Raw genomic sequence first — 26,279 nt, forward strand, 5'->3', positions numbered from 1 at the left:
ATATATATGCGTTCACACTGATGTCTTTAATCATAAGGTAGTAGAAATGACAGAGACGACCACTGTACATGGTTAGCATGCATATATTTTGGCCTGCAGGTCAATTTAACTCTGTTTGTGCTGCTACTGCTGTTGGTGCTTGCAGCACTCTACCTTCCTCTAGTGGTTGGTTGATCTCTGTAGGACTTAATGCCTGTGACACCACCAAGTGCACCCAGAGACATCCTTGTAAGATGACCCAGTTTGACAACGCCAGCCTCCACAAACCTGGTCCATATTGTAGCAGAAGAAAACACAGTGCTGGGAAAAAAGTCATTAAAAAACAGCGGCTCCTCGAAAAGCCACATCCCAGGTCTGGGGTCAGGAGCACGTGCGACCTTCAGCGCCCGCCAGGCGTTCATCACCGAGCTGTAAAATGGCACAAGTCCAGACAGATCCACTTGATCCAACTTCAGAAGAAAGAGGTGTTTATCCAATCCAAGCCGGCCCGCTCTCCTAAGCAGCACCTGAGCAGAAGCCATCCAGCTGTGGCCACAGCCACACAGCAGCCTCTGTGCCGTCTGCAGTCTGAAGGCTGCTGTTCTGGACAAAATCTATAACTCAGTGTATCAAATATTAAAGACATTCAGCATCTCTCATGTTTCTGTCTCTTTATAAAAACAGCTGCTTTTAAAAACTGACCCAATTAAAGAAACATGAACTTCCATATTGATCAGATCAATACACACAGCTCTGATGTCACTACATCTCCTTGGACTCTTCATTGATGGTGGTTTGTGGCCCTCTGCTGGTGAGAAGATGAACTGCATGATGTCAGGTTCATGAACACAGATGACATGAAGTGTTTTTATTCTGCTTTTTCTAATTGTTCAGGGTCCTGCTCCAGGAAACAGCACAACAGGAAACAGCACAACAAACTCAGAGTTTCAAAATAAAACAGTTGATGTGAGTTGGAGAAAAGAGTCAGTTTAACCCCTCTGTCATCATCAGAATCAAGTTTGATATCATTTTGATCCTGAAGGAAACACCAATGCGCACCTGCGGACCACTTACGTGCACCCTGCATATAAAGGCTGTGCGAGGCGAACATTCATCTAGTAAGTTGACGGAGTTCTTTGTTACACCTGGGAAAACGAGGATGTTGCATCTGCAGCAGAAGGTGCATTTCATACTATGAAGCGTCACAATAGCTACAGATCCATGGATTGCACTAGTGTGTTGCTAAAAAAAGAAGCATTTCCAGACTTTAACAAAGACTGAAGCTATTGTCAATGGTGTCATAGTGCTACATTCAGTTGAAGTCACTCTTTGGCTCTTCATAAAATCCAGTACTGTGGCATTTCTCAGACTTCAGTAACCAGGAACAGAGAAAATATTCCCAATCGTACTTTGACTGGAAGAATGGCAGCATGCAAAAAAAATTAATTGAGGGTAGAAACGCGAAATGAGACAGCAGAAACCATTGCACAATACCTCACTGGTACCTCACTGGTCATTTTTCTTATACAAAGGAGGCATTATTACTGTAACGTTATTTAATTCTAGAGGTTTTTGAATTATTTTTTTGCACTTCTTGACTTGTAAAAGCCTATAAGACATTTTTTTATTTCACCACTCATTTACCGCACAGAGAAGACATCATTTAAATATGTTCAAATTTTCTTTAAACAAACAGTATTATTAAAATTCGTCATGACTGGGCCAAGTGTCCTCTTTTTTGGAAATCAGAATATGGTCACCCTAATAATTACTTCCTCCAAACCATCAACGTGTCTTTTAGACCCCATTCCTACAAAACTGCTCAAAGAAGTCCTGCCATTAATTAATGCTTCGATCTTAAATATGATCAACCTATCTCTAATGATCAGCTATGTACCACAGGCCTTCAAGCTGGCTGTAGTTAAACCTTTACTCAAAAAGCATCTCTAGACCCAGCAGTCTTAGCTAATTATAGGCCAATCTCCAACCTTCCTTTCATATCAAACATCCTTGAAAGAGTAGTTGTCAAACAGCTAACAGATCATCTGCAGAGGTTTATTTGAAGAGTTTCAGTCAGGTTTCAGAGCTCAGCACAGAAACAGCTTTAGTGAAGGTTACAAATGATCTTCTTATGGCCTCTGACAGTGGACTCATCTCTGTGCTTGTCCTGCTAGACCTCAGTGCAGCGTTCGATACTGTCGACCATAATATCCTATTAGAGCGATTAGAACATGCTGTAGGTATTACAGGTACTGTGCTGCAGTGGTTTGTATCATATCTATCTAATAGACTCCAGTTTGTGCATGTAAATGGAGAGTCCTCTTCACACACTGAGGTTAATTATGGAGTTCCACAGGGTTCAGTGCTAGGACCAATTCTGTTTACATTATACATGCTTCCCTTAGGCAGCATCATTAGAAGACATAGCATACATTTACACTGCTATGCAGATGACACCCAGCTCTATCTGTCCATGAAGCCAGATAACACACACCAATGAGTTAAACTGCAGGAATGTCTTAAAGACATAAAGACCTGGATGGCCGCTAACTTTCTGCTTCTTAATTCAGATAAAACTGAGGTTATTGTACTCGGCCCTGAAAAGCCTAGAAATATGGTATCTAACCAGATTCTTACTCTGGATGGCATTACCTTGGCCTCCAGTAACGCTGTGAGGAACCTTGGAGTCATTTTTGACCAGGACATGTCCTTCAACGCACATATTAAACAAATATGTAAGACTGCTTCTTCCATTTGTGCAACATCTCTAAAGTTAGAAATATCCTGTCTCAGAGTGACGCTGAAAAACTAGTTCATGCATTTATTACTTCCAGGCTGGACGACTGTAATTCATTATTATCAGGATGTCCTAAAAACTCCCTGAAAAGCCTTCAGCTGATCCAAAATGCTGCAGCAAGAGTCCTGACAGGGACTAGAAAGAGAGAGCAGATTTCTCCTGTTTTGGCTTCCTGTTAAATCCAGAATTCAAAATCCTGCTCCTCACATACAAGGTCTTAAATAATCAGGCCCCATCTTATCTTAATGACCTTGTAGTACCATATCACCCTATTAGAGCACTTCGCTCTCGCTCTGCAGGCCTACTTGTTGTTCCTAGAGTATTTAAAAGTAGAATGGGAGGCAGAGCCTTCAGTTTTCAGGCCCCTCTTCTGTGGAACCAGCTTCCAGTTTGGATTCAGGAGACAGACACTATCTCTACTTTCAAGATCAGGCTTCAAACTTTCCTCTTTGCTAAAGCATTCATCCTCCCTGTGTTTCTTCCTCGAATCAAAGAGAATGATCCTCACCATTGAATCATGACTATCTAGATGAGCACAAGCTCTCTGCAACATGTAGATCAGCCTGGGAGCCGGAGCCAGAGAGAGCCCAAGTACCACTAGTGGTACGTGTACCACAGTTTGAGGAGGACTGATGTAGATGATTACCTGACACATTCCCAGATTTGGTCTAAGTAAACTTAGAGGGTCAAAGGGTTTTTCACCTCTGGTGTTCAGTGGGTCAGGACCAGTCTCTTCAGTACTTTCATAAATGTGAGGCACAGTTAAATCCAGGCGGTGACTTATGACTGGCAGCCACAGCAGGATGAAAACCTACTTCTTAAGCACATCTTACTTTTTTTATCTATATTTCTGAACTCTGGTCGTTCTGGAGCAGCTCTGCTTTTGAGTGTAACACAAACATTCACAATCATACGGACACACCATCATTTCCTTGAATTACATTTTTTTCACCCATTTTCAAAACCAACAAATTCTGTTTACAAAAGAAAATATTTAATAATAAAAAACAACTACATGTACCACGATTCTGGACGCTGATGAATACAGGAAACACAACAAGCCTTTTCTGTCAACACTGTTTAAAGAAAAATGGTACAAGTATAAAATAAAGTAACACAGAAACCAGTGGATCCACTACCATCTGCCTACAGGGAACCAGTCGTCTTTATGAACGCTCCAATCATGTGTGTTAATAAAGGTGCAAACAGGCAGGAAGTTTAAAGCACGCCGTTCTTACCGTTATTTTATACAGAAAATGGTATTCTGAGAATAGTTCATACGACGTTTTCGCTCATGTCCTAATAGTTCCAATTAAATCCTCATTTCTGGAGCGAGAGAGTCACAGGACACCTGCTCAAACATTTATCTTCATTTGTTTCATGTTGTGATGGATTCACACAGCCTTAATGTGTCCACACCAACATTTATTAGCACAATATTCAGCTTCTGAATTGAAAAAGTACAAAGTGACCTAAAAATATTCTACGTCCCTCTATTTTTATAACTTTAACAATTTCATGTGGCTGTTTTTGAATTAATGCAGCCACTTCAGAAAGCTGAGGCTCCCTGAGACTGGCTGAGCGCAGATTAATGTGATGGGACCATTGCTGCTCTGCTGGGAGACAGTGTGTGTGTGTGTGTGTGTGTGTGTGTGTGTGTGTGTGTGTGTGTGTGTGTGTGTGTGTGTGTGTGTGTGTGTGGACTCAAACAGGAAATGTCTGCACCTGAAGTTTTGCACCATCACATCCTCTGAACTGTTCGTACGTGTTAACACACTGAAGACACGGGAACGGCTCAAAGTCTGGATTTCCTTTGTGAGAGCGATGAGCGTCATGACTGTTTGTTTTCACATTTAAATGAGTCGTGATGTGGGCGGGACTGACGGACAGACATGACTGAGGGCGTGGACTCAACATGATGATAACACCAACAATAACTGCGCGCCTGTGACATGAACTAATGTTAATGAGGCAGCAGCGTTACCACAGACGTGAGCTTCGATTACATGGATGCTTTGCCTGCTGTGACAAGGCGGCATGTCTGCTGTAACTATGGAAACTATTAAACGGGAAACAGTATGTGAAGAACGTCAGGACGTCACTGTGAACATAGTGCAGGTGTATACATCACATGTACCCTGAGATTAACATCCACCTGAACACCTCTGAGAGCACGTCACTGATTACAAACACAAAGCCGTTCGTTAAACTAGAGCGAAGTCTGCAACCTTTAATCACAGCTCTGTGTAACGAACCTGTCAAACTCTTATTGCTCTGATTCATTTACTGTACAATAGAACAAACAGTTTGTGTTGGTATGACATGAAATCCACCCTGTAACAACGTCCACAGACACCACCAGAGCTGGAGACGTCTCAGTCCACCGTCTGTGTGGGGAAACACCCACTCACTGTGACAGCGTCTTCTTACGCCCAGCCCAGAGCAGCGGGTCCGCTCTGAGTCCACTCCACACTGGCGAGGCACACAGTTCAGGTCCGATTTACATGAGAGGAAACAAATCGCTACAACAGCTCGGTGTTGTAAATGTTTCCAGTCCTGACAGGACGACGTTCACAGAGCTCAGGCTGAAGCTTTTCCTTTGAAAGTGTAACCATGTACGTCACAAGACTTCCTGTCACCGTGTAGAAAACAAAGTTCAATCAACTAAAACCAAAAACGACATTTTTGTTTTATGTACAAATGTCTGCATGTTGTTAAAGGAGCATGAACAGCAAACATGACGTGACATGATGGAGAAACTCATGTCTTCAGTTAATGTGGTCCATGGCATTTATCATGCTAATGCTGTTAAAACAGGCGCTGCCATCATCAGAGTGCTCGTGTGGAAAACTGAACATTTACAATATTTCACATTAAAAAGAAAACCAGCTCCATCAGGTCCAGTACGGCGTGGCTCAATCGAGAGAAATGATATCCGATATGCCGCCGTCGGCCCCTCCTCCCGTGCCCCCGCCCCCTCCTGTGAGGACCCTAGTGTCATGGAAGGAGCTGGCGCCGTGGCTGATGGCGTCATAGTGGCTGCTGGACGAGGAAACCAAGGCTGCGCTGTTGGTTGCTGCAGATGCATTTTGCATGCTGCTCGTCAGGTTATCCAAGAACATCTGAGGCGAGTAATGCTGCGCAGAGAGACACGCTGGTCAGATCAACGTCAGAGTAAATGAAAGTTTTACTGCATATAACATCTGTCAAAAACAAACAAACAAACAAAGACAAACTAATTGACGTGCCATATAAAAAAGATTCGGACTTCCACACCTCCGTGGGATGGAGCTACTACAGCGCTGCTCCCTAACAGCTCCATATCCTGTCCCATTCACTCTTTTCATCTACAAAATAAAAGTCCTTTCCTCCTTCCTTAGTGTGCAGCCTCCTGTACGACTCACCACAACTCTGGTTGTGCATTTGCCACCTGTCTTCGCTCTGCATCTACTCTTCCAGCACACTTTGCCTTCAGTGGTCTCACAGAGGATTCAAGGTGGCGCACACAAGAGAAGCCCTACAGTACAGAGATCCCAAAGACTGCAAGGTAACATCAGCAGGCAACAAGGTGAGGAGGTAAGGAACAAAGTGGAAGGCCGAGAAGGTGACAGAGTCACGCCTAAGGCAGAAGACACCGGTGGGGGTCTTAGCAACAGGGGGAGCCGGCTCGGGGTGCTTCCCAAAGGCCCAGGCCTGCAGGGCACAGGGAAAGGAGAGACACCAGCTACTCCAGGAAGAGGTCCGAGCAGGTGTGGAGGAGGAGCGAGTAAGCAGGGCCGGAGGTCTCAGGCAGCAGGGAGCGTGGACAAGGTGGGAGAGCACCTTGCAGCTCAAGGTCACCTGGGCAAACATCATGCAAGCAGACTTCCACCGCATCCGATTCCTCGTGCAGGCAGCCTGCCAAGCCCAGTAAAGCTCCATGTGTGGGGGACGAGCGAGACACCTGCCTGTCCCCTGTGCTTTGCAAGAGGCACCATAGATCACCTCCTCAGCAGCTGCCCAAAGGCCCTGGCCGATGGTCTGTGTTCTTGGCGACACGACCAGGTGCTCAGAGTAGTTGCTGAAAAGATTGCCTCAGCAATCAGTACCAGCAAGCACCATCACGCTCTGATGAAGCCAATCTCTTTTATTAAGGCTGGACAGAAAGACAACAACCGGCCCCCAGACACAGCCTCTGATTGGCAGCTGCAGGCTGACCTGGGTAAACAGCACACTGTAAAAACATCCCTGCACCCACACATGATCATCATTTCTGAGGGCTCAAAACATCTGCTCATGCTGAACGCACAGTGCCCTGGGAAGAGCGGATCGAGGAGGTCAACGAGAGGAAGCACGCCAAGTACCAGGAACTAGTGCAGGATAAGGGGCTGAAAGACTTTCTATGAGCCCACAGAGGTGGGATGGAGGGGCTTTGCAGGACGATCGCTCTGCAAAGTCCTAGGCCGGCTGGGTGTGGCTGGGGCAGCGAAGAAGAGGGGCGTCCAGGCTGTGAGCGAGGCAGCAGGGAAAACCACAAGCTGGCTGTGGATTAAGAGGGCTGATTCGTGGGTAGCTACTGGTGCGCAAGTCGGGGCCTGATCACCCCCAGCTGGGTCGCCTGGGCGAAGGTCTATGATGCTGCGAGACCCGAAACACCTGATGGCCCCAGGATACATCACTGAAGATGCGTAGCAGGAGATGTTTCCTGCATAGTGCCTCTGCCAACCTCTTCATTCGCACACTATGTGGCTACTGTGTTTGCATTTGAGACATGCTGCTCTGCTTTCCACAGAAACATTTGCACAGACTAAGAGTTGTTGTTGCCGTGACGTGAAGTTAGTTTATCGTCTAAATCTTTGCCACGTTTGGTCAGACCTGCTTACACAAAAGAGCCGAGCTTTGAATCTTGGAATTTTGCACCATTTGGCACCACATGTCAAATCCACTCTAACTGAAACAAACAGAAAGCCTGCATGTCAGGAACATTATGAGACTGCGTCACTGTGCTGTCAGTTCAGACAGCATTAAAAAAAGGGGGAACATAAAACACATACCTGTGGATCAGTTTGAATTAAGGAAAACAGATCCAGACCTGAAAGACAGAAGAATGAGATTTTGAACAGTATCCATGTGCACATCGCTGACAGTCAGTGAGTGTTTCTCTGACTCACTCTGCATGTCTGTGGGGATGGAGGCCAAGGCAGAAGGATGGAAGGGGACTGCATAGTCGGCCAGTGTGGAGTTCAGATACGACGGGTCCAGGGCCTGGACGTTTGGCACTCGCACAGTGGGCTGGTAGCTCAACACTCTGAGAACATCAAAGACAAACACACACAGCTGATGAGCACACATGTAATCATCAACATGCTGGGGTACAGCGCGGTCACACCAGATGGTTCACGGTAAAACTGAAACATGGCTCACCCCTTTGCATGCATCTCCTCATTCTTGGAAATGTAGACGCAGCGTTTCTTGGGTGGAGGGTCTTTGTCCTCTTCATCATCAGAAGAGGAGCTTTCTATAGTCAGATCGATCACATCCGCCCTCTTGGTGCAGCTGGGCTCAGTAGAATGAGGGGCCACCGACGGTTGACGCAAAGGAGCCGAGGCTGAAAGGTAAAGGTCACCTGACATGAGTCTGCTCCTCCCGTCCCAAGAAAAGACCGACAGCAATCATTTTCACATCTTTCAACGAGCTGAAATGAATCTGGTTACTACAGGTGAGGTTTCAGCAAACAGACGGTTTATGGCTAAAATCAGCATGTATGGAGCCACTCTGTAAGCTCTTTAGTCCATTAGTGGACTTAAAGGTTGGGACACTGGGAGAAGATGATGGTCTGTTATTACTGATCCTCATTGGAGGTTTGTTGGACACGCAGTCGGTTCCTCTCCGTCTCTTTCAGCTCAGTTATTTGGTCTGATAACAACACTGTCAAAGCACCAAAAACCTACAGTTTCATTTACAACACAATGACACAAAGATGGATTCATGAATAAATCCATTTCTCCCAGTTCTGTCCCAGTGAGATTAAAAGGATTTCTCAGTGCTGTGCAGACAACAATGAGTCTTTAACAGCTTTGCAAACATCCTTCACCCTTCTTTTGGAAACTTACAGGACTTCTGTTGACACACAGGAACAAAACTATTTTAGAAACAGGGTCACGTGATCACCCCCTGATGCTAATAGTCTGTGGTCGTTCCAGGCCTTATCCTCCTTTCTCCATGACTCACATTCAAAGTTTCAGTCCTGCTCTGTATTATTGTCGACTCTTTATCTTACGATATAAAGCGCTTTAAGAAGACCTTTGTGTTGATTTGGTGATATATAAATACAGTTGAATCAAATATTTTATTTATTTATTTAACAAAGCTCCTAAATCAAAGCAGCCACTGACATTTGTTTTAACACACTAGCCTCTGCAGCCCTGACCACCATACAGGCCAGTGCTGTGTGTCCACAGGACTCACATATACATGAATCCACACCATCTAGAAGCTGCCAGGTGTGCAGGGCACGATACTTACTGTCCACCTTTGGAACGGACTGAGTGGGGATCTTTACAGCGTCTTTCTTTGGTCTCATTGGACACCACGTCCCATCCTCCTGGAACTTGATTTCATCCACGTCCGAGCAGTCGTTCAGGATCTCCAAGAACAACCTTTAGAGGGAGGGAGGGAGAGAGGGAGGGAGGGGGAGAGAGAGAGAGAGAGAGACACAGAGCGAGAGAGAGAGACAGAGAGAGAGAGGGGGGGGAGGGAGAGAGGGAGAGAGACAGAGAGAGAGAGAAACAGACAGACGGAGGGATGGAGAGAGAGAGAGAGAGAGAGAGAGAGGGAGAGAGAGAGAGAGAGAGAGAGAGGGAGAGAGAGACAGAGAGAGAGAGAGAGAGAGAGAGAGAGAGGGAGGAGAGAGAGAGGAGAGAGAGAGAGAGAGAGCAGAGGAGAGAGAGAGAGAGAGAGAGAGAGAGGAGAGGAGAGAGAGAGAGAGAGAGAGAGAGAGGAGAGAGAGAGAGAGAGAGAGAGAGAGAGAGAGAAGAGAGAGGGAGAGAGAGAGAGAGAGGGAGGGAGGAGAGAGAGAGAGAGAGAGGGAGGGGGAGAGAGAGGAGAGAGAGAGGAGAGAGAGAGAGAGAGAGAGAGAGAGAGAGAGAGAGAGAGAGAGAGAGAGAGCAGAGAGAAGAGAGAGAGAGAGAGAGAGAGAGAGACAGAGAGAGAGAGAGGGAGAAACAGACGAGGGAGGGATGGAGAGAGAGAGAGAGGAGAGGAGGGGACAGAGGAGGAACAGAGAGAGGGAGAGTAGAGGGGGGAGGAAAGAGAGAAGGACAGAGAGAGAGAGACGGAAGACAGAGAGAGAGAGAGAGAAGAGAGAGAGAGAGAGAAACAGAGAGAGAGAGAGAGAAGAGAGAGAGAGAGAGAGAGAGAGAGAGACAGAGAGAGACGAGAGAGACAGAGAGAGGAGGAGAGCGAGGAGGGAGGGGGGGAGGGGAGGGGGGGGGGGGGGTGGGAGGGGGGGGGGGGGAGGGGGTGCGCGGGTGGGGAGAGAGGGGGAGGAGAGAGAAAGAGAGGGAGAGAGGGAGAGAGAGAGAGAGAGAGGTAAAACACTGCTGTGACGTACGTTCACACTAACGCGTCAGGCAGGCTGTCAGCACTGTGTCAGTGTTAGAGATGTCCAAACAGCTCAGTCTGATGTCATCAGTACTGATCACATGTGCATCTGTGCACAGGGAAGATTGCATGCATATTCATTATATGTGGAGTGCAGTGCTGTGCAGAAGGCTAAAGACCTGCCTCAGTTTTGATCATTTGCTTGGAAAATAAGAAATGTCTGCAGTGAATCATTCCAACATGCACTGAACAATCTAAATCTTGCATAAAAAGCAAAACCAGCTTATAGTTAAACTCTAGTATGAACACGTTTGTTCTCAGGCAGCGCTCCTGTAATTCCTTCAGCAGTCTTCAGGAGTAACTCTCTGGAGTCTTAATGACTGCTCAATGATCCAGGTCAGGAAATCCCAGGAAGTTGATTCTGTTCATCTGGATGTTTTCAGTGGGAGGAACGTTTCTTCATCCTCCAGCTGACTCCTTCGGTCTCAGCTGACTGCAGCCTTATAAACAGGACAGTTGTGTCTGACTGAAACCAGCAGCACAGATTAAAACTGGGCTGTGAGGTCAGTTTCACAAACCTGGGTGTAAATGACAGCATGACCCCATCAGTCTTTTATAGCTGAGGGGAAAATGAGGAGGATGTCTTGTATTTGCAGGCTTTGGGCTTCAGATACATTCTTCCTTCTTTCAGCTGCTCCTGCTGCCACAGGTCTGCCTCCATCTCAGCCTAACATCCTCTTCTGTCACACCAGCCCTCTCCGTGTCCTCCTTCAGTACATACATGAGCCTCGTCTGTGGTCTTCCTCTTGTTCTTCTGCCCACAAACCTCACTGTGCTCATACATGTCCTGCTCCACCCTCACACGTCCTCATGTAGGACCACACTTCCTCTCAGTATGTTGTCTCTGGCTCCACAGAGACAGTAAGCTCCTGTTTAAGACGTTTTCAGTGCACTTCCTTCACTTGCACATTCCCATCTCTGTCCTTCAATCTCTCGTCCCAGCCAATCGGTCTTTTCTCCAGCCTCAGATGAAGCCTTTTCTTCTGCCGCTCCTCTCGTGGCTGCACACCTAGCCTCCTGTCTACATCCCCTCCCAGATCATCTGCTGATCTCTTCCTTTGGATACGTTCTCATTCCACCACCAAGTCTCCTTGTCCTGTTTCCTCTATCCAGACACTATCCCAAACACCTTCTTGGCAGTTGTGCTGTAGTGCTTCAGTCCAACCCAGACCCCAACTCTTTGCAACAGTCAGCCTTCAGCTTCCACCACGTAATCCTCGCCTCCACCTTCATCCATCCTATACTGCCTAGGTAGACTGTTGCTGCCACCACCTTACAGTCTCCTACCTCTTCAGATGGTACCTTTAAATGAGATGTACCTGTGTGAACCTGGCTCTGCTCATGTATTACCTCCATCTTGTTAAAGTGTGTTCAACAAAGCTATTTCCATCCTTTTCCACGATCCATCCTCTTGCATTTGTCTTCTTAACATCAAACCTAGTTAACCTCTCATCACCTCTGTTCCTTTCATTAACATCTTCTCCCGTCACTAACCTCTCTCCTCTGGGGACACCAACATGTCATCCAGAGTTTCATTCAGCCTGTGGGGCAGATGGACTGACCACCTTCAGCATCACCTAACGGACTTGCAGTGTCACATTCATGGTCCCACCTTCAATTCAGTGTTATTCATACAGCATCGCAACAACAGTCGCCTCGAGGTGCTTTATATTGTAAGGTAGATAGGTGGTAAACAACACTGAGCTGAGCACAGCCTCACTATAAATTGGGCCAAGCCTACCCAGGCCCGATCCAAGTCACCAACAGGTGGACCTCAGCCATCAGTCCACCTGAGTATCTGACACATACGGGCACCAAACGGTGCATAAAGCACACATGGATGATTGTTCAGTGTTTCACCAGCTGGACCACATCCTCATTTAGGTTTGACAGCATTTCTATTAGATAATGGCGGATGGGAGGAGCATGAATGAGGCTGCAGTTTGGGGAAGGCCTCACAGACCAGTGCAGATCCCCATGTACTGACATGAGGTGGATCAAATGAAAAAGGGAGCTGTGGTCCAGCTTAAATGATCTCCAGTATGTCATGTTTCTGTGATGACGGCCTGTTCAGTTACCCATCAATGATGAGGCTCTCATACGCAGCCTTCTTGTCACACACAGGACAGATCCAGGTGGGTTTCTTCTCATTCATCTGCAGGTAGAGGGCAGCATCGAAACACTGCAAATGGGAGCACGTCACAGCCCTGCATGGCACCATCAGTCGCATCTTACCCAGCTGCAGGACGAAACAAAGCTGAGGTCAGGCCGATGGGTAAACACAGCGGGTCAGCACTCGGCTCACACGCGAAACTCAGGAAATATGAGTGTGTGTAACACGGTATAGGTTCATGTGTCAACATCTGTGACGTATGTAAGAGTCAATTCATCAGCAGCTTTCTGCTTTTGTGCACACGGTCATAATGCTGAAGCTGCAGGGAGACTCAACCACACAGCCTCAACTGGAGCTGAAGGGAGTTCCCTCTCAACCGAGCAGAGTTTAATAATCACAGCTCGGCAGGTTTTCTTTAACACTATGGCCTTCACCTGACCTCGGCCCAACCAGCTCCTACTTAGGCTACGTTCACACTGCAGGCGAAAGCGCATCAAATCCGATTTTTTTGACCCTATGCGCCCCATATCCAATCATGGTGTGACATTTGTGCTCATGACAGCGTTAAGCATACAGTCTAATGAAGGTTAAAAGTGTCGTTCAGCGTTATGTCTGAACTGATATATTGATGAAATGACCTGCATGCTGTGAATGAAGGCCTAACACGCTTACATACACATAGACATGAAGTATGATTTCTAGGGTAAAGGTGAAAGACATCTAGCTTTGTCTCTGCTTGGCAACTAGTGATCCGGGCCTACAGGAAGCATCTGGAGGAGCCAGACAACCATATAGGGGGAAATGCTGTTAAACACGGAAACTAGTTGAACTGTCGTTAATTATAACCTGTACATGTGATGTTTTGTCTAACGCGAGAAGGGGCGTGAACCCTGACATAATAAAACCATGCTGAAAGTACGTTTTGACGGGAGATCTGGGGTGACAATATCGAGCTGTGTATCTTTCCACGCACGTGTTTGATAAAATCATTGTTTTGACGCACTTGGACCAGAGGTCGTTTGTCTCTCACCTCAATCACGAATCGGGACAAGAGCCATGTATGACATTTATCATCTGTTTACATATGAGTCCAGATTTCTCTTCATGTTTTGGTTCATGTCATTTTTCTGCACACTACTTACATGTTGACTGTTTTGTTATGAATGTGTTAGTTTAGTTTGTGCTGCTGTCCAAATATTTTCAGGTCCAAAGCCACAAAACGTCCCATAGAACAGAGTCTGGCTGCAGTTCTATATCAGTGCAGTTCTACAGTGAGGAGGGTTTAAGGTGGAGCTTGTTAGTAACACTACATGTAGACACCTCGTTCTGACTCGTGGACTCAGCACACACAGTGTTCAAACTTCAGGGAGCTTCAAACGTGTCACATGTTGCATGGCTGCTTATTTACCGGGCACATAAGAGACACTCGAAGGCTTGTTGTAGCAATCTCACTGTCTGGATCTGCTGTCAGCTTCTCTTTGACTGGAACACAGAGAGGAGGGCGAAATGCAAAGACACAGGTTGAAACACACACGACAGGGCTTCACCACATCTCTACACTATGAGCCTGGTCTTATACTCAGCTTTGTCTCCTGCCTGGAACATGTCAGTCTCAGGCAGGAAATAACTAAGAACATAACTGTCATGTCTCTGCTGTTTGTCAGCATGACCTGATGTCATGTGATCTACCTGATGTCATGTGATCTACCTGATGTCATGTGATCTACCTGAGTATACGCGGGAAACATAAGTGTGAGGAGGATGAATAAAGTCGTAGTAAGACTGTAAAGCTGAGGCATCAGTGTTGTAGTCGCTCATGCAGCTCACGTTTGGGTGAAGACCATTTGATTACAATCAGACCTGTACTGTGTGTGTGTGTGGGGGGGCTTGTTACTGTAGCAGTTACTGCTGCTCTGTAACTGTCACAGTAACAAGCTCATTATTACTCAGTGCTCTGGAGTGGTCTGGGTTCCTGATGCCCTTCATCCTCAGTCTTTGCAGGAGCAGGGGAGACGTCAGCTGCCTCACCAAGTACACAGACATGGAGTAGGTCTGAAACAAAGACGGCGTGGCTCATAATCAGTGTGAAACAGCAGGAGTCAAACACACGCTCAGGATTAAAATGACATCAATAACAGGAAGGAACAACAGATGAGACAACCGGCTTCAGCTATTGATGCTTCTCATTGTCACACTAATAATAACAACAGAGACACTTCATACACAGTGTGGATCACTGATGTTTGGCATCAGGTAAAGTCTCGTGTCTCGTGTCTCGACAACATCCCATACACACATCTGTCTGTTTCATATCTACGGTGAGTTTCTCTTTAACAGGTTGTTGCTGCTGTGAGTCCCTGCAGCCGGAGCCCGGTTGCTGTTTCTTCCAATTCTGCTGTTTTGCTTCAGAGATGAGACTAGAACGATGTGACTGTAAATGTGTTCCTTTAAAGAGAAGTGTGTGTGTGGCAGTATCCAGATTACAACCCTGTGAATTCAGAGAGCATCTCCACCTCCACACATCACAGCGCATAAACATAAGCATGCCTAAAACATTTCCAACTTGAGCTTCTTCTCTTACCTTTCCAATTTCAGGTGCCCATGTCACTGAAATCTGATTGGGTACTGCAGATGAGAGTCTAACAAGGGAGGTAATGTTGAGTGGTCTTCCTGGTCTCTTCTGTTCCACGCCATTTTTTGGTGGCGGTGCGTAGCCCTGCAGGCAGAAATCCAACGTTAGCATATTCACAATATAAAGTTTGCCTGGCTTCTTGTTTGACTGCAGTACAACGAGCACTTACTGGCAAAGGAAACAGTTTTCCATTGACCTTTATGCAAAGACTGTTGGGGTAATTGTCCTCCTGAGGGCAGCTCGTCTCTGATAAACAAAACCTGAAAACACACAGAAACATTTCAGAGCCCAGTATGAAACTTTAGATATAGTCAGATATACACAGATATAGTCAGATATACACAGATATAGTCAGATATACACAGATATACTCTGATATAGTCAGATTATCTGACTATATCTGTGTATATCTGACTATATCAGAGTATATCTGACTCAGATATACTCAGATATACTCTATTTAGGTAACTGAGACTTCATCATTACTCTTAACTGAGAAGTGGGTCGAGCCTAACTGGTGTAGGAGAAATAAGACAGAGCTGTATTTATATTTTAAAAAAAATAATGTTTTTTCTGAAACGCAAACAACGAGATCTGTTACAAGCAGTTATTTATGAATGTTTACTGTCATAATATGACAGAAATAATCTGGTTTGATTGTCACAGGAAGTCAGGGATCAGTCCCAGTGTGTTCAGATCAGCGGGCTGGTATTTCTCCCATTTTCATTTATCAGCCACTACAGAGTGTAAAACATCCACACTAACATCTCACAGAGGACAATATAACGGGGGTCAGGTTCTAATGTAAAGCCCTCTTCACACTGACTGCGTCAATTCACCCGCCGTGTATATCTGAACCAAGCTGGAGCTTTCTGATGTTTCCAAATGAAGAGATCTGACCAATCAGATCACAGCATTTGGTAACAGGTGCCCTCGTAGCTCAAATCTCGCACTGGTATGAATATTCAATGATATGGAAATACAGTTTGTAGCTCAGACACAGCTAGACGCTGCTCTGGGTCCATCTGAATGACCTCTCTGAGTTCAAACTGCCATCCTGAAACATGTATGTACGCTGTGATATTCTCCATGTTGCTGCCTGCTCGTGAGAACTGGAGGAACTCGGAATCTCTGCTTCCTCCTTTTCTCCTTCAGGATCATCAGGACCAGATCATCATCGCTTCAGCTTCTTCTTTTGTTTTTAAACCGTTCGTTTTTTGAGGACGAATTTTCCTCAAAATTCAGTGTGTATAAGTCACACATCGGTTTAGATTGATCAAATCTGGAATGTCGTGTTGTCTTTAGGCACTGTGTTCTGTGTGCAACGGGCTCTATAAATGTCACTTTAAGTGTTTACAGAAAACTGAACATCCTCACCTCAGCTGAATCTGAACCATATAGTCTCTCCTCCCACCTGGTAGAAAGTCTCTGAAAAAGTTTAAATCAGTTAAAGTCGATTTTAAAAACTTTTTTCAGTTACTGCAGATGAACCGACCAATCAAGAAACAGGCTTACCGGGAGATGCACACTTCTCTAACTTGTTGTGGCGTCAACGCAAAGATAAAATATTTTTCCTGGTGGTACCTCTGAGCCGTACTCGCTCCTGTCAACAGAAACCAGGGCTGTCAAGTCAGGTTACAACACACACACACACACACTTTCTCTGTCATTTATATTTTGGACAAACGATCCTGACTTCAATGATTTCTCCACTGAGATCGGCACCATCTCTCTGTTAGCTGTTGTTATACTGACTGTTGCCCCACAGCAGTGACTTTTATCATCATGTGCCTGAGTACACTGAGTCCATCCTCACCCACCCACGACCTGTTTCAGTCTGCATCCTTAAAGGACGCCCTCCCTGGTGCTCTCAAACCACTCATGTGCTACTGCTGTTCCTGCACTTCAGTTCAGTTCCTGTTCCATGATGGTAACAGCAGTAACACCTCCAACAACATCATGCTGCGCAAAAGGCTCCACAGCAGCGTGTGCTCAGCCCACTACTCCTCACCCAGCTGATCCACCAACCAAATCACTGGGTTTCCAGACGACTGGCACCATCAGCATTGCTGTTGACGCCTCCACACTCCTCCTGCCTTTGGGAAGGAGGTACCAGGGCATCCAGAATCTGTCTGAAAGACTGCTGAACAGCTTCATTTATCAGGCTGGGGAGGTGTTTGGAGTTTCATTGTTTTGTAGTGTTGGTCATGTGACAGCCTTGTGTGTCACAGGGTTTAGCTAACCCAGTATTTAAGTTCCTGATGCGTCAGTTTGTCTTGTGTTTGTTTTTGTAGCTAATATTTGGAGTTGAGTTTATCGAGTTGACCTCTTTTCTTGGTCTGCCTGTCCAAGTTTTGGATTTGTTCATCATTTTTCATATTTCAGGGTAAATAAAAACACACTTTTGGATTTAAACACCTGTGTCCTCGATGCTGTTGATGTGTAATTAACTGAAATTACAAATAGATTTTTGGGACTAGGACAATCAAATTAATTACATTTTCTGTCCTCTAGATGGCAACATTGTGTACTGATTGTCAAGCAGACGGGACAAGTTATGAGTCAAGTATACTCACTCCAACAGTCATGTTGGGACTAGGGGTGGGCGATAGAAACGATATACGATAGAAACGATATAAATTTGGCCAACGATAGAGATTTTGATTTCACCGCTCAATCACGATAGAGCATGTTGATGATGTCATCAAGCTGCGCCTGTTTTGGTCGAAAGCATCGCAGCGGCTACAACCATTATCATCTGCAAATGATGGCGGGCGACAGTCACAGCAAAGAGATGAAGCACTGTTGAAATATGGCAAAAACTGCGCTTCCTCTACTTCCGTAACATTGATTCATTAATGTTGAATTCTCTGGCAGCTGCTCTGTTCCCATGTTGCTGCAGTATATTAATAACTAACCTCGTATTGTGGATGAATGATCTCAGTTGTTCTCCTGGCTGAAGTTTGGCCCGTGTACAGCATCCTGCTATGCGATTGCATTTGTCCCTGACCACCAGAATCCCTCACGTTAACTTTTATCGAGTGGAAAAAAAGTTGGCGTTCATCCTCCAGCTTCACTGTGCTAATGTTATGCTAACATAGCTGTGTCGCTAGCAATCACGTAGCACAACATTATATACCAGCTAGCCCAACTTCAGTAACCCTACAAACGTCACTGCTGTTTAGTTTTCTGTCTTCATTTATGTTGGAAGTGACAGCAGAGCTGTACGTTTGAATTAGTTTCAAAAATCTCAGTCAGAACATGGTATGAAATGTTTAGGTGGTAACTAGCGAGCTAACTTCCTGTTAACTTGTAACTCCGTTAAATTAATAAATCTGTTTTCATGGATGCCTGGATGTTAAACTTAATTGTTACACCTGGTAAAGCAGCAACGCTGATGATTTTATTAAAGATGAAAGAATTTAGACCGTTTTTAACTCTCAGTGTTCGTTTGACTTTGGGACCTGAAGCGGACGGAGTTTTGGACCCAGATTACTCCGCGGCTCCTCACTACGGCAGCCGTAATGCTCTGACAATCCATCAAACATTTTTAACAGATTTCTGCAGCCAAAATCGGTTCGAGGTCAGTAAGCACAACCAGAATTCATACATAAGGCACACTCTCGATTTTTGAGAAAATTAAAGGATTTTAAGTCCTTATAGTGTGGAAAATACGTTATACAGAAGAAAAGAATATATCGTGATATATATCGTTACAGCACATGCTTCAAATTATATCGTGATATGGATTTTAGGCCATATCGCCCAGCACTAGTTGGGACCATTTAAAGTAGTACTGCGGGTATAAAATACTCACTGCAGTGTTCTCCTGAACGACAGGAGTCACCACATCAGCACTCCTCTTCAATTCAGTTTTATTTATAAAGAGCCAAAACACAACAACAGCTGCCTCAAGGTGCTTTATATGTACGGAAGGAAATGCAAAACTGGAAAGTTCAAAGGTTTTTCCCTCATTCTTGCAACATGTAGATAAGGTCTGGATTACACCCCACTGTGGAGATGAACACCCGGAGACCTGATGCACTGCTATACCTCTCTGAACTGTAAGTGAAGTCTGCCACCTCAGGCAGGCATGCAGATCAACACACAGATCCAGTCTGACCACATTCATACCCAGAGGTGGCACAAGTCACTTAAGCAGAAGTGCACACTCGTAATAAGTAAGTACTCTGGTTTAAGTACTGTTTCTACCAGCTGTTCTTGTGCAAAGCTACCTGAATGTCATGCAACAGCAAAATGATATCAGGAAGGCAAACGCTACATCTCAGTCTGAATTCTAATGAACGTAGTCAGTTTGAATCAGTCGAACATGAGCAGAGACAAGGAAGATTATTTTAAACGAGCTCTATTTCCTGTTGTAGAGCTGACTCCACACCTGAACAGCTCAATGAGTACAGTCAGGGTTTGAGGTGGGCGTCAGCGTGTAACAATACTACAGTAGATTTCCTTAGTGTTCAGGCTGTGATCAGCTGACCTGCTGCTCTCGGTGGATGTGCACACCTGAATTCAACCAGATGTGAGCAGATTTTTCCTGAGCCGTCCTGGCTGATTTCCATCCTCTGCACTGCTGTCTTTATATTAGACGGCTTAAAGTTGGTATGAAGGTTAAATTCAGTGAACTGATCTAAGAATTATCAGCCTACCTTCTAAACGTCCCAGTTTACCCAACCTCGCCTCACAGGAAGTGCAGTATTCTCCTGAGTCATAGGTGTCACCACTCAGACTACACCACCATGTCAGTGCTGACAGAGGCGAGGAAAAGTCAAAACTGGAAGTCAAGACTTTGCCGAGTGTTTTTGTTCTTTCCAAACTGTTCCAGCGTCTCCTTCTGTGTATCTGCACGTCTCTGAGCTCCTGTTCTGGAGCATCATTAACATGGAGGTAAAAGACTCTTCCACCCAGATGGGCAACGCACCTGGTTGTAAAAAATCAAGACCAGTCGACACACCACAAGTTTGTGTCTTGTGACACATGATGTGACGTCAAACTAAGCGGCGTGGTGAGCGTGAGGGCGCCATAAATCATCCCTGCTACCCTCGATGTAACCTAACTGACCATGAGCAGCACTAACACTGGAGAAGCTCGAGAAAGCTTCTAATTCACAGGAAATGACGCAGTTCATCCACCTGCTGTGAAGAGGTCATGGAACAGGAAGTCTGACACCCCTGCAATGGTTTATCTGTGCTCTACACTGGGCTCAGTTTACACGAGTAAAGGCCGACATTTCTTATCGTATTAACCCAATAAAACATTTGACTTTCAGTGTTGAAAACAAAGTGAAAGCAGACCTAGACTTGAAGGTTTGATCAGAACATCCAGCACATCGTAGAAGGGAAGAGGCTTCATCTGCACATCAGGGTGGACAGGGGGGATGGGAGGGGCTGGCTGCTGGAGATTCATGGTGGATGTGGGGACACACGGCTGCTTCACCCGTCTGTGTTACAGAACTTACTCCTGTTTAACATAGAGAAATGAATGCATATTTACTATGGTTAGCCTTCAATCAACAGAACAAGCAGCAGTGATGGTTGGACCTCCACGGTTGGAGACAGACTGGTAACACAGCTCCTTCATACGTAAGCAGAGACAGCCTGATACTGAGCCCAGTAACACGTCTCGACGGTACATGACTGAATACTAGCATAAAATAAAAACAAATTAAAAGAGTTTTCTACAGTCATACTGATGCACTGAGAGAAAAAAGCACAACTGTGTGATGCAGATCTGAGCGTACAGTAACATTTTTAGAATAATGTTGCATAAAAAAGCAAAAGAGGCCCTTTTATTAATACTTTACAATATTATAACTGCAGGTGTTTTATCAACGTATCAACACGTTGTTGCCTCAGGGTTTGACTGGAATAATAATGTCATAATGTGAATTCATTCATATCAGCTGACGTACAGCCGGCTGCTGTGAGAGGACTCCACAGTTTCTCTGGTTCAAACATTTTCCCAGCAAGTTCAACACCAGCTTGTTTTTACTGAATAAAGTGTTTGTTTGTGTCACTAAACTAGTCACATGTCATCATGTGTGAAACACACACGACAACATGTGGGTTACTGACACACAGCAAGCTTCAGCTTACATGGTTATCAAGCAGAGACAAAACAGGACATTTCTGCCACGATCCCACAGCAGAGGGACGGGAGCTGAGGAGGATATAGCAAATCTGATATATACTACTCATAACATTACTTTCAGGTTACTCTGTAAGATAAGCTGAAACACACTGTCTCATAATCACCATTTAACAATATAACCTGAGGCTACAGCCCCACACACCAGCACAGATGCTATCCTGATGAGGACACTCGTGATCTTTCTCTGAGTGTTTGTGTATGAAACTAGGGGTGGGCGATAGAAACGATATACGATAGAAACGATATAAATTTGGCCAACGATAGAGATTTTGACTATACCGCTCTATCGCGATAGCGCATGTTGATGATGTCATCAAGCTGCGCCTGCTTTGGTCGAAAGCATCGCAGCGGCTACAACCATTATCATCTGCAAATTATGCCGGGCGACAGTCACAGCAAAGAGATGAAGCACTGTTGAAATATGGAGAAAGCCAAAAACTGCGCTTCCTCCACTTCGGTAACATTGATTCATTAATGTTCTCAGTGTTCGTTTGACTTTGGGACCTGAAGCGGACGGAGTTTTGGACCCAGATTACTCCGCGAAGCTCCTCACTACGGCAGCCATAATGCTCTGACGATCCATCAAGCAGTGCGGCTTACCAAAGTTGTACTAAAACATTTTTTAACAGATTTCTGCAGCCAAAATTGGTTCGAGGTCAGTAAGCACAACCAGAATTCATACATAAGGCACACTCTCGACTTCTGAGAAAATTAAAGGATTTTAAGTCCTTATAGTGTGGAAAATACGTTATACAGAAGAAAAGAATATATCGCGATATATATCGTAACCGCACATGCTTCAAATTATATCGTGATATGGATTTCAGGCCATATCGCCCATTTCATAATGAAACAGCACAAAGACACTTCAAAGTGATTCTACTGTAGAAACATCAACAGGTAGAAACCTGCAGCCTGACTGCTCATCAGTTTGCTGCCTGTTCAAGTTCAGCAGCAGCTCACTTTGTAACGGTGCTGGTCTGGGGTCAGCATTTACTCAGCTTTAACGTCACTCTGGGATCTTGGCTAGTTTAGCGTTAGCGTTAGCATTAGCATGTTGTCTGTGCAGGTGCTTGTAAAGAGCTGAAGTTGTGTTAACAGTGTGATTCTGTCCTGGAGCAGTCTCACTTTACCATCACGCTCTCATCCTTTTGTGCAATAAAAATAAAAGTCATGTCCACGCTGCGGACTGCGCTGCTGTGTTCCTCCTCCACAAACTGAAATCAGCTGATCGTAGCGAGGGTGCAAGAACTGATAACTGGGATCTATAGGCAGACCGACTAACGATTCCAAGGAATCCTCGTTTCCCAAGCCTAGAGGCAGGTGACATCCACACAGTAATTGTCTTTTTTCTGTTCGTTAAACATGTTAATCATCCTTCATCTAGTCTCCCGCTTAAAACACATTCTTACAAAAACTACTGGAATCCATCAGTGTCTCCCCTCAACTCTATGGTATCAACTTTAAAACATCCTACATCATCTCGTCCTCAACTTATCACATTCCCAAGATTCCCAGAAATCGTACTCTGACCTTTAGGTCGAGGTCACCGAGGTTGGAACTCATTAGAAGATGTTGAGTAGATACACTTATGGTACTAAATGAAAATCCTGCGTCGCGTCATTCTGTAGGTCATACATTTCTCCATTCTTTTAAAGTAAGGTCACGTGATATTTTGTGTGGCAACACTAATCCTAACTCTATCGATACAGGCACGCCACAGGTCAATAGGATCTGAATTCACTCCCTGCTCTCACACATGATCTCCAGACCTGCATGCACCTCTTCCCTCTGAGCCCCCCCTCCAAACATACAAACTCTGGCCTAGGGCTGCTCGATTATGGCAAAAATGATAATCACGATTATTTTCACTGAAATTGAGATCACGATTATTTGACGATATTTATTTAACCCTTACGACCTATTATAGAACCAAGTCCGCCAGAGCTTATATTATTTTTTTACATGTTGTAGTGCCATTTGTGGGAGCATTTCAAGTTGCTATACAACTGTTATAGCCCATATTTTAATAATATGTATGCATTAAGTCCATAGTAACTACATTAATTGCAAAAAAGTGCAATAAACTACAAAAAAATTGAAAATTTTTTGTTTTTTTTACATATATTTCTACTTGGAGAAATTTAAGAGGTTTATCCCTCAAAACTTTAAATACAAAAAAGTTGCAAAAAATAGTTTACAACAACAGGAAATTTATTTTGAGTGTCTTCATAGTTTTATTTTGGAGATACACAATTTTTATATACTGCAGGAAAAACGAAAAAACAATCCTATGATGCAAATTTGCAAAGAAAACAGCAGGTGCATCAAAATAAACTATTTCCAGCAGTGCAATTCGAGTTCTAAGCATCCCAGAAACTATTCAGAAAAGTCAAACATGACTTATAAAAACACCAGTATAGGCTTTTAAGGCCTACAAGTAAAAAACTACATTTTCCGCGAAAATGACGTCACTTCCGGTTTCGGGCAGGAAATGGCGGACATGCGATAGTTCGCGCTGACGTCTGTTTCACTGTGGGAAGTGTTACGAACAGCTGATCGGATCGGCAAAGCGTGTTTCTGGAATATTATGTTTTTGTTCCTGCAAGCGCTTTTTATGCAATTTTTGCAAAGCTTTATGTGGAAGGAAACCGTGACCGAGGACAAGCTGATGGCATAAGATGTAAGTACAACTCCTCCGGTTTCATATGCAAAAAAAATTATTGCGCTAGCTTACACGGTTCAGGTTCTACAGGGATTTAAAAATAGTTACACAAAACGGAGCGTGCTGCTCTGACCGGCTTTAAAGGGTTAACAATAACAATGTATTGAATAATGACTTTAAAAAATAATATAAAATAGTGTGCAACACCACTGAAGTTTTTTTTACCTCTCTTTTCAACCAACGGCAGTCACTCTCCTCTCCAAATAACTTCTGCTTAGCTTTCCGAGCTTCCCTCGGGTCCTCTTAATCAGCGGTCTCCACCCTTTTTTGCGCCACGGACCGGTTTATGCCCGACAATATTTTCACGGACCGGCCTTTAAGGTGTTGCGGATAAATGAGGGAGGGGCTAATAATCGGCTCAGTCATTTTTAATGATCGTTGAAAGCCCAGATCGTAATCGTGATTAAAATTCGATTAATTGAGCAGCCCTACTCTGACCCACCACCATCAGCCTTTCATTGACTGCCCCACTCCCACTGCACACGAACTTACCCACAATCACTACAATTGTGTTGGACACTGCTGTTTAAATAATTGTGTAGTGTTGTATTGTGTTGTACATAAAACTTTTTATTTTATTTTGTTTTTATTTCCTTCTCTATCTTTATATTTTTAGTGTACACTGGGGGAGCATTGCAATTCCAAATTCCTGTGTACGACTGTACATATGATCTTTGACAATAAAGCTGACTTTGACTACTAAACGAGAGGGCCCATCTCACCTGAGGCAACCTTTCTGGACACAGCTGCTTAGGCTGACTGGTTAAAAGGTCTAATTTATAAATGCAGGCAGATTTCCAAAGAACGAGTCTTTATCAGCAAGGACAACTGAAAAGGATTCGACTGAGCAGCTGCTCTGGTTATAAGAAGGCTTCACAGCAATAATAAGCAGTAATATCTTAATATGAATTTGTCTCTACGTGACAACAACATGTTATAGTGATTTATCACAGCTGCTGTATCATCAGGAATAAACTGCATGCAATTTGAAACTGTCGGATGGCAACATTTATGACAGATACAGTGTTGGTGTGTTTGACAAAACTCAGAACTATCTGACTGAATTAAACAGATTTGATGAAGTTTAACTTAATTTGCAGTTGAAAAAGATCAAATGTCAAAGTTTATTATTACATGTGGATTTGTTATGTTTGAACTGAAAACTAGAGCGTAAGGAAAGTACTTCAATCGTGTATTTCATTGTGTTTTTAATGAATCCATTTGAACTTTCAAAAGCGAGTTTAAATGTTTGTCTGAATGAAAGTGACAGACCTGATTTCATCAGCTGAACAAACACAACTGATTCTAGTTTCTCAGAACTGAAGACGAACACACAACATACACACAACAGCACGGCCAAGTGCCCAGCTTAGTTTGTCCTTTATCTGGGGTCTTGTTTCAGTGTCACGTCCACGGTGAGTGAACCCACGACAGTGTGATGATACAGACGCGGTGAACGAGCGCTGGATCAGGAATATTTAACACGACATGAAAGCAAAGTTTCTGTAATCTCGTTACTAATAAAATTAAAACCCGGATGTTTTAACATGTTTGTGTACATCGTGTTTAACTCACAGCCTCGCGATAACTTTTGGCTAATCGGGTGTATGTAGTTTTTTCGATTAGCAGTTTGGTTTAAGATTCCCACGGAAACTATTATGTTTCTTACACCATACCTCACACGCATGTCTGCCACATACAACACGTAGTACATCAAGACAGTGTGCGAGCTTTAGGCGCATTAACTTATAATAACAGCGGGTTGTTGGGAGCTAGCAGAGACTGGCTAGCCTGTGTTAGCATCAGGGCTACATAGTGAAACGTCCACGATTCCCGTGACTACGCTCATCCCTGCCTGTGGGCGCCCACCTCGCCCATCACTCACACAAACACACATCAGCTGCGTTCTTCGTTACAAGCTTCAGCGTCAACACGAGTTGCAGGTTGTGTTTTGTTTTCGCCTACCCGAAGCACCACAGTCCTCGCCATCTTGTTGTTCCGGTCAGTGTGATCACTTCCAGGTGAAGCTACAGTGTATGGCGTTATTTTTGTGCCAGGCAGCTCCGAAAACGTCAGAGCACTTGTGCAAATATGTGATGTCTATTATATATGATGGTATTTGAAGTTTACACAGAAACATTCTCGCATGAAAATATCTTAAAAGTTTATTTTGTGACACAGAAAGAGTAATATTTCAAACTCTGCCACTCTGTGTTCCTCCGCCACT

General features: G+C 44.5%; 1 protein-coding gene across 2 annotated transcripts; it reads right to left on the reverse strand.

Moving 5' to 3' along the window:
• Positions 1-4,559: 4,559 nt before the first annotated feature.
• pias2 (protein inhibitor of activated STAT, 2) lies at positions 4,560-26,224 on the reverse strand. Of its 2 annotated transcripts, none has more exons than XM_042228200.1 (14): positions 25,938-26,224; positions 20,472-20,637; positions 16,678-16,765; positions 16,540-16,590; positions 15,332-15,422; positions 15,112-15,246; positions 14,477-14,582; positions 13,939-14,012; positions 12,496-12,656; positions 9,281-9,414; positions 8,180-8,363; positions 7,927-8,063; positions 7,810-7,847; positions 4,560-5,913 (listed from the first exon to the last, which is right to left on the reverse strand). In XM_042228200.1, the coding sequence occupies exons 2-14, from the start codon at positions 20,581-20,583 to the stop codon at positions 5,692-5,694; spliced, it is 1,533 nt and encodes a 510-aa protein (XP_042084134.1). In that variant the 5' UTR covers positions 20,584-20,637; positions 25,938-26,224; the 3' UTR covers positions 4,560-5,691. The 2 variants fall into 2 exon arrangements, with proteins under 2 accessions (XP_042084134.1, XP_005942542.1); XM_005942480.2 differs by having other exon boundaries at positions 26,018-26,223.
• Between the last annotated feature and the right edge of the window lie 55 nt (positions 26,225-26,279).

This window comes from Haplochromis burtoni, unplaced genomic scaffold, assembly GCF_018398535.1.
Source record: "Haplochromis burtoni strain Fernald_Lab_line unplaced genomic scaffold, NCSU_Asbu1 Contig_311, whole genome shotgun sequence".
Classification (NCBI taxonomy): domain Eukaryota; kingdom Metazoa; phylum Chordata; class Actinopteri; order Cichliformes; family Cichlidae; genus Haplochromis; species Haplochromis burtoni.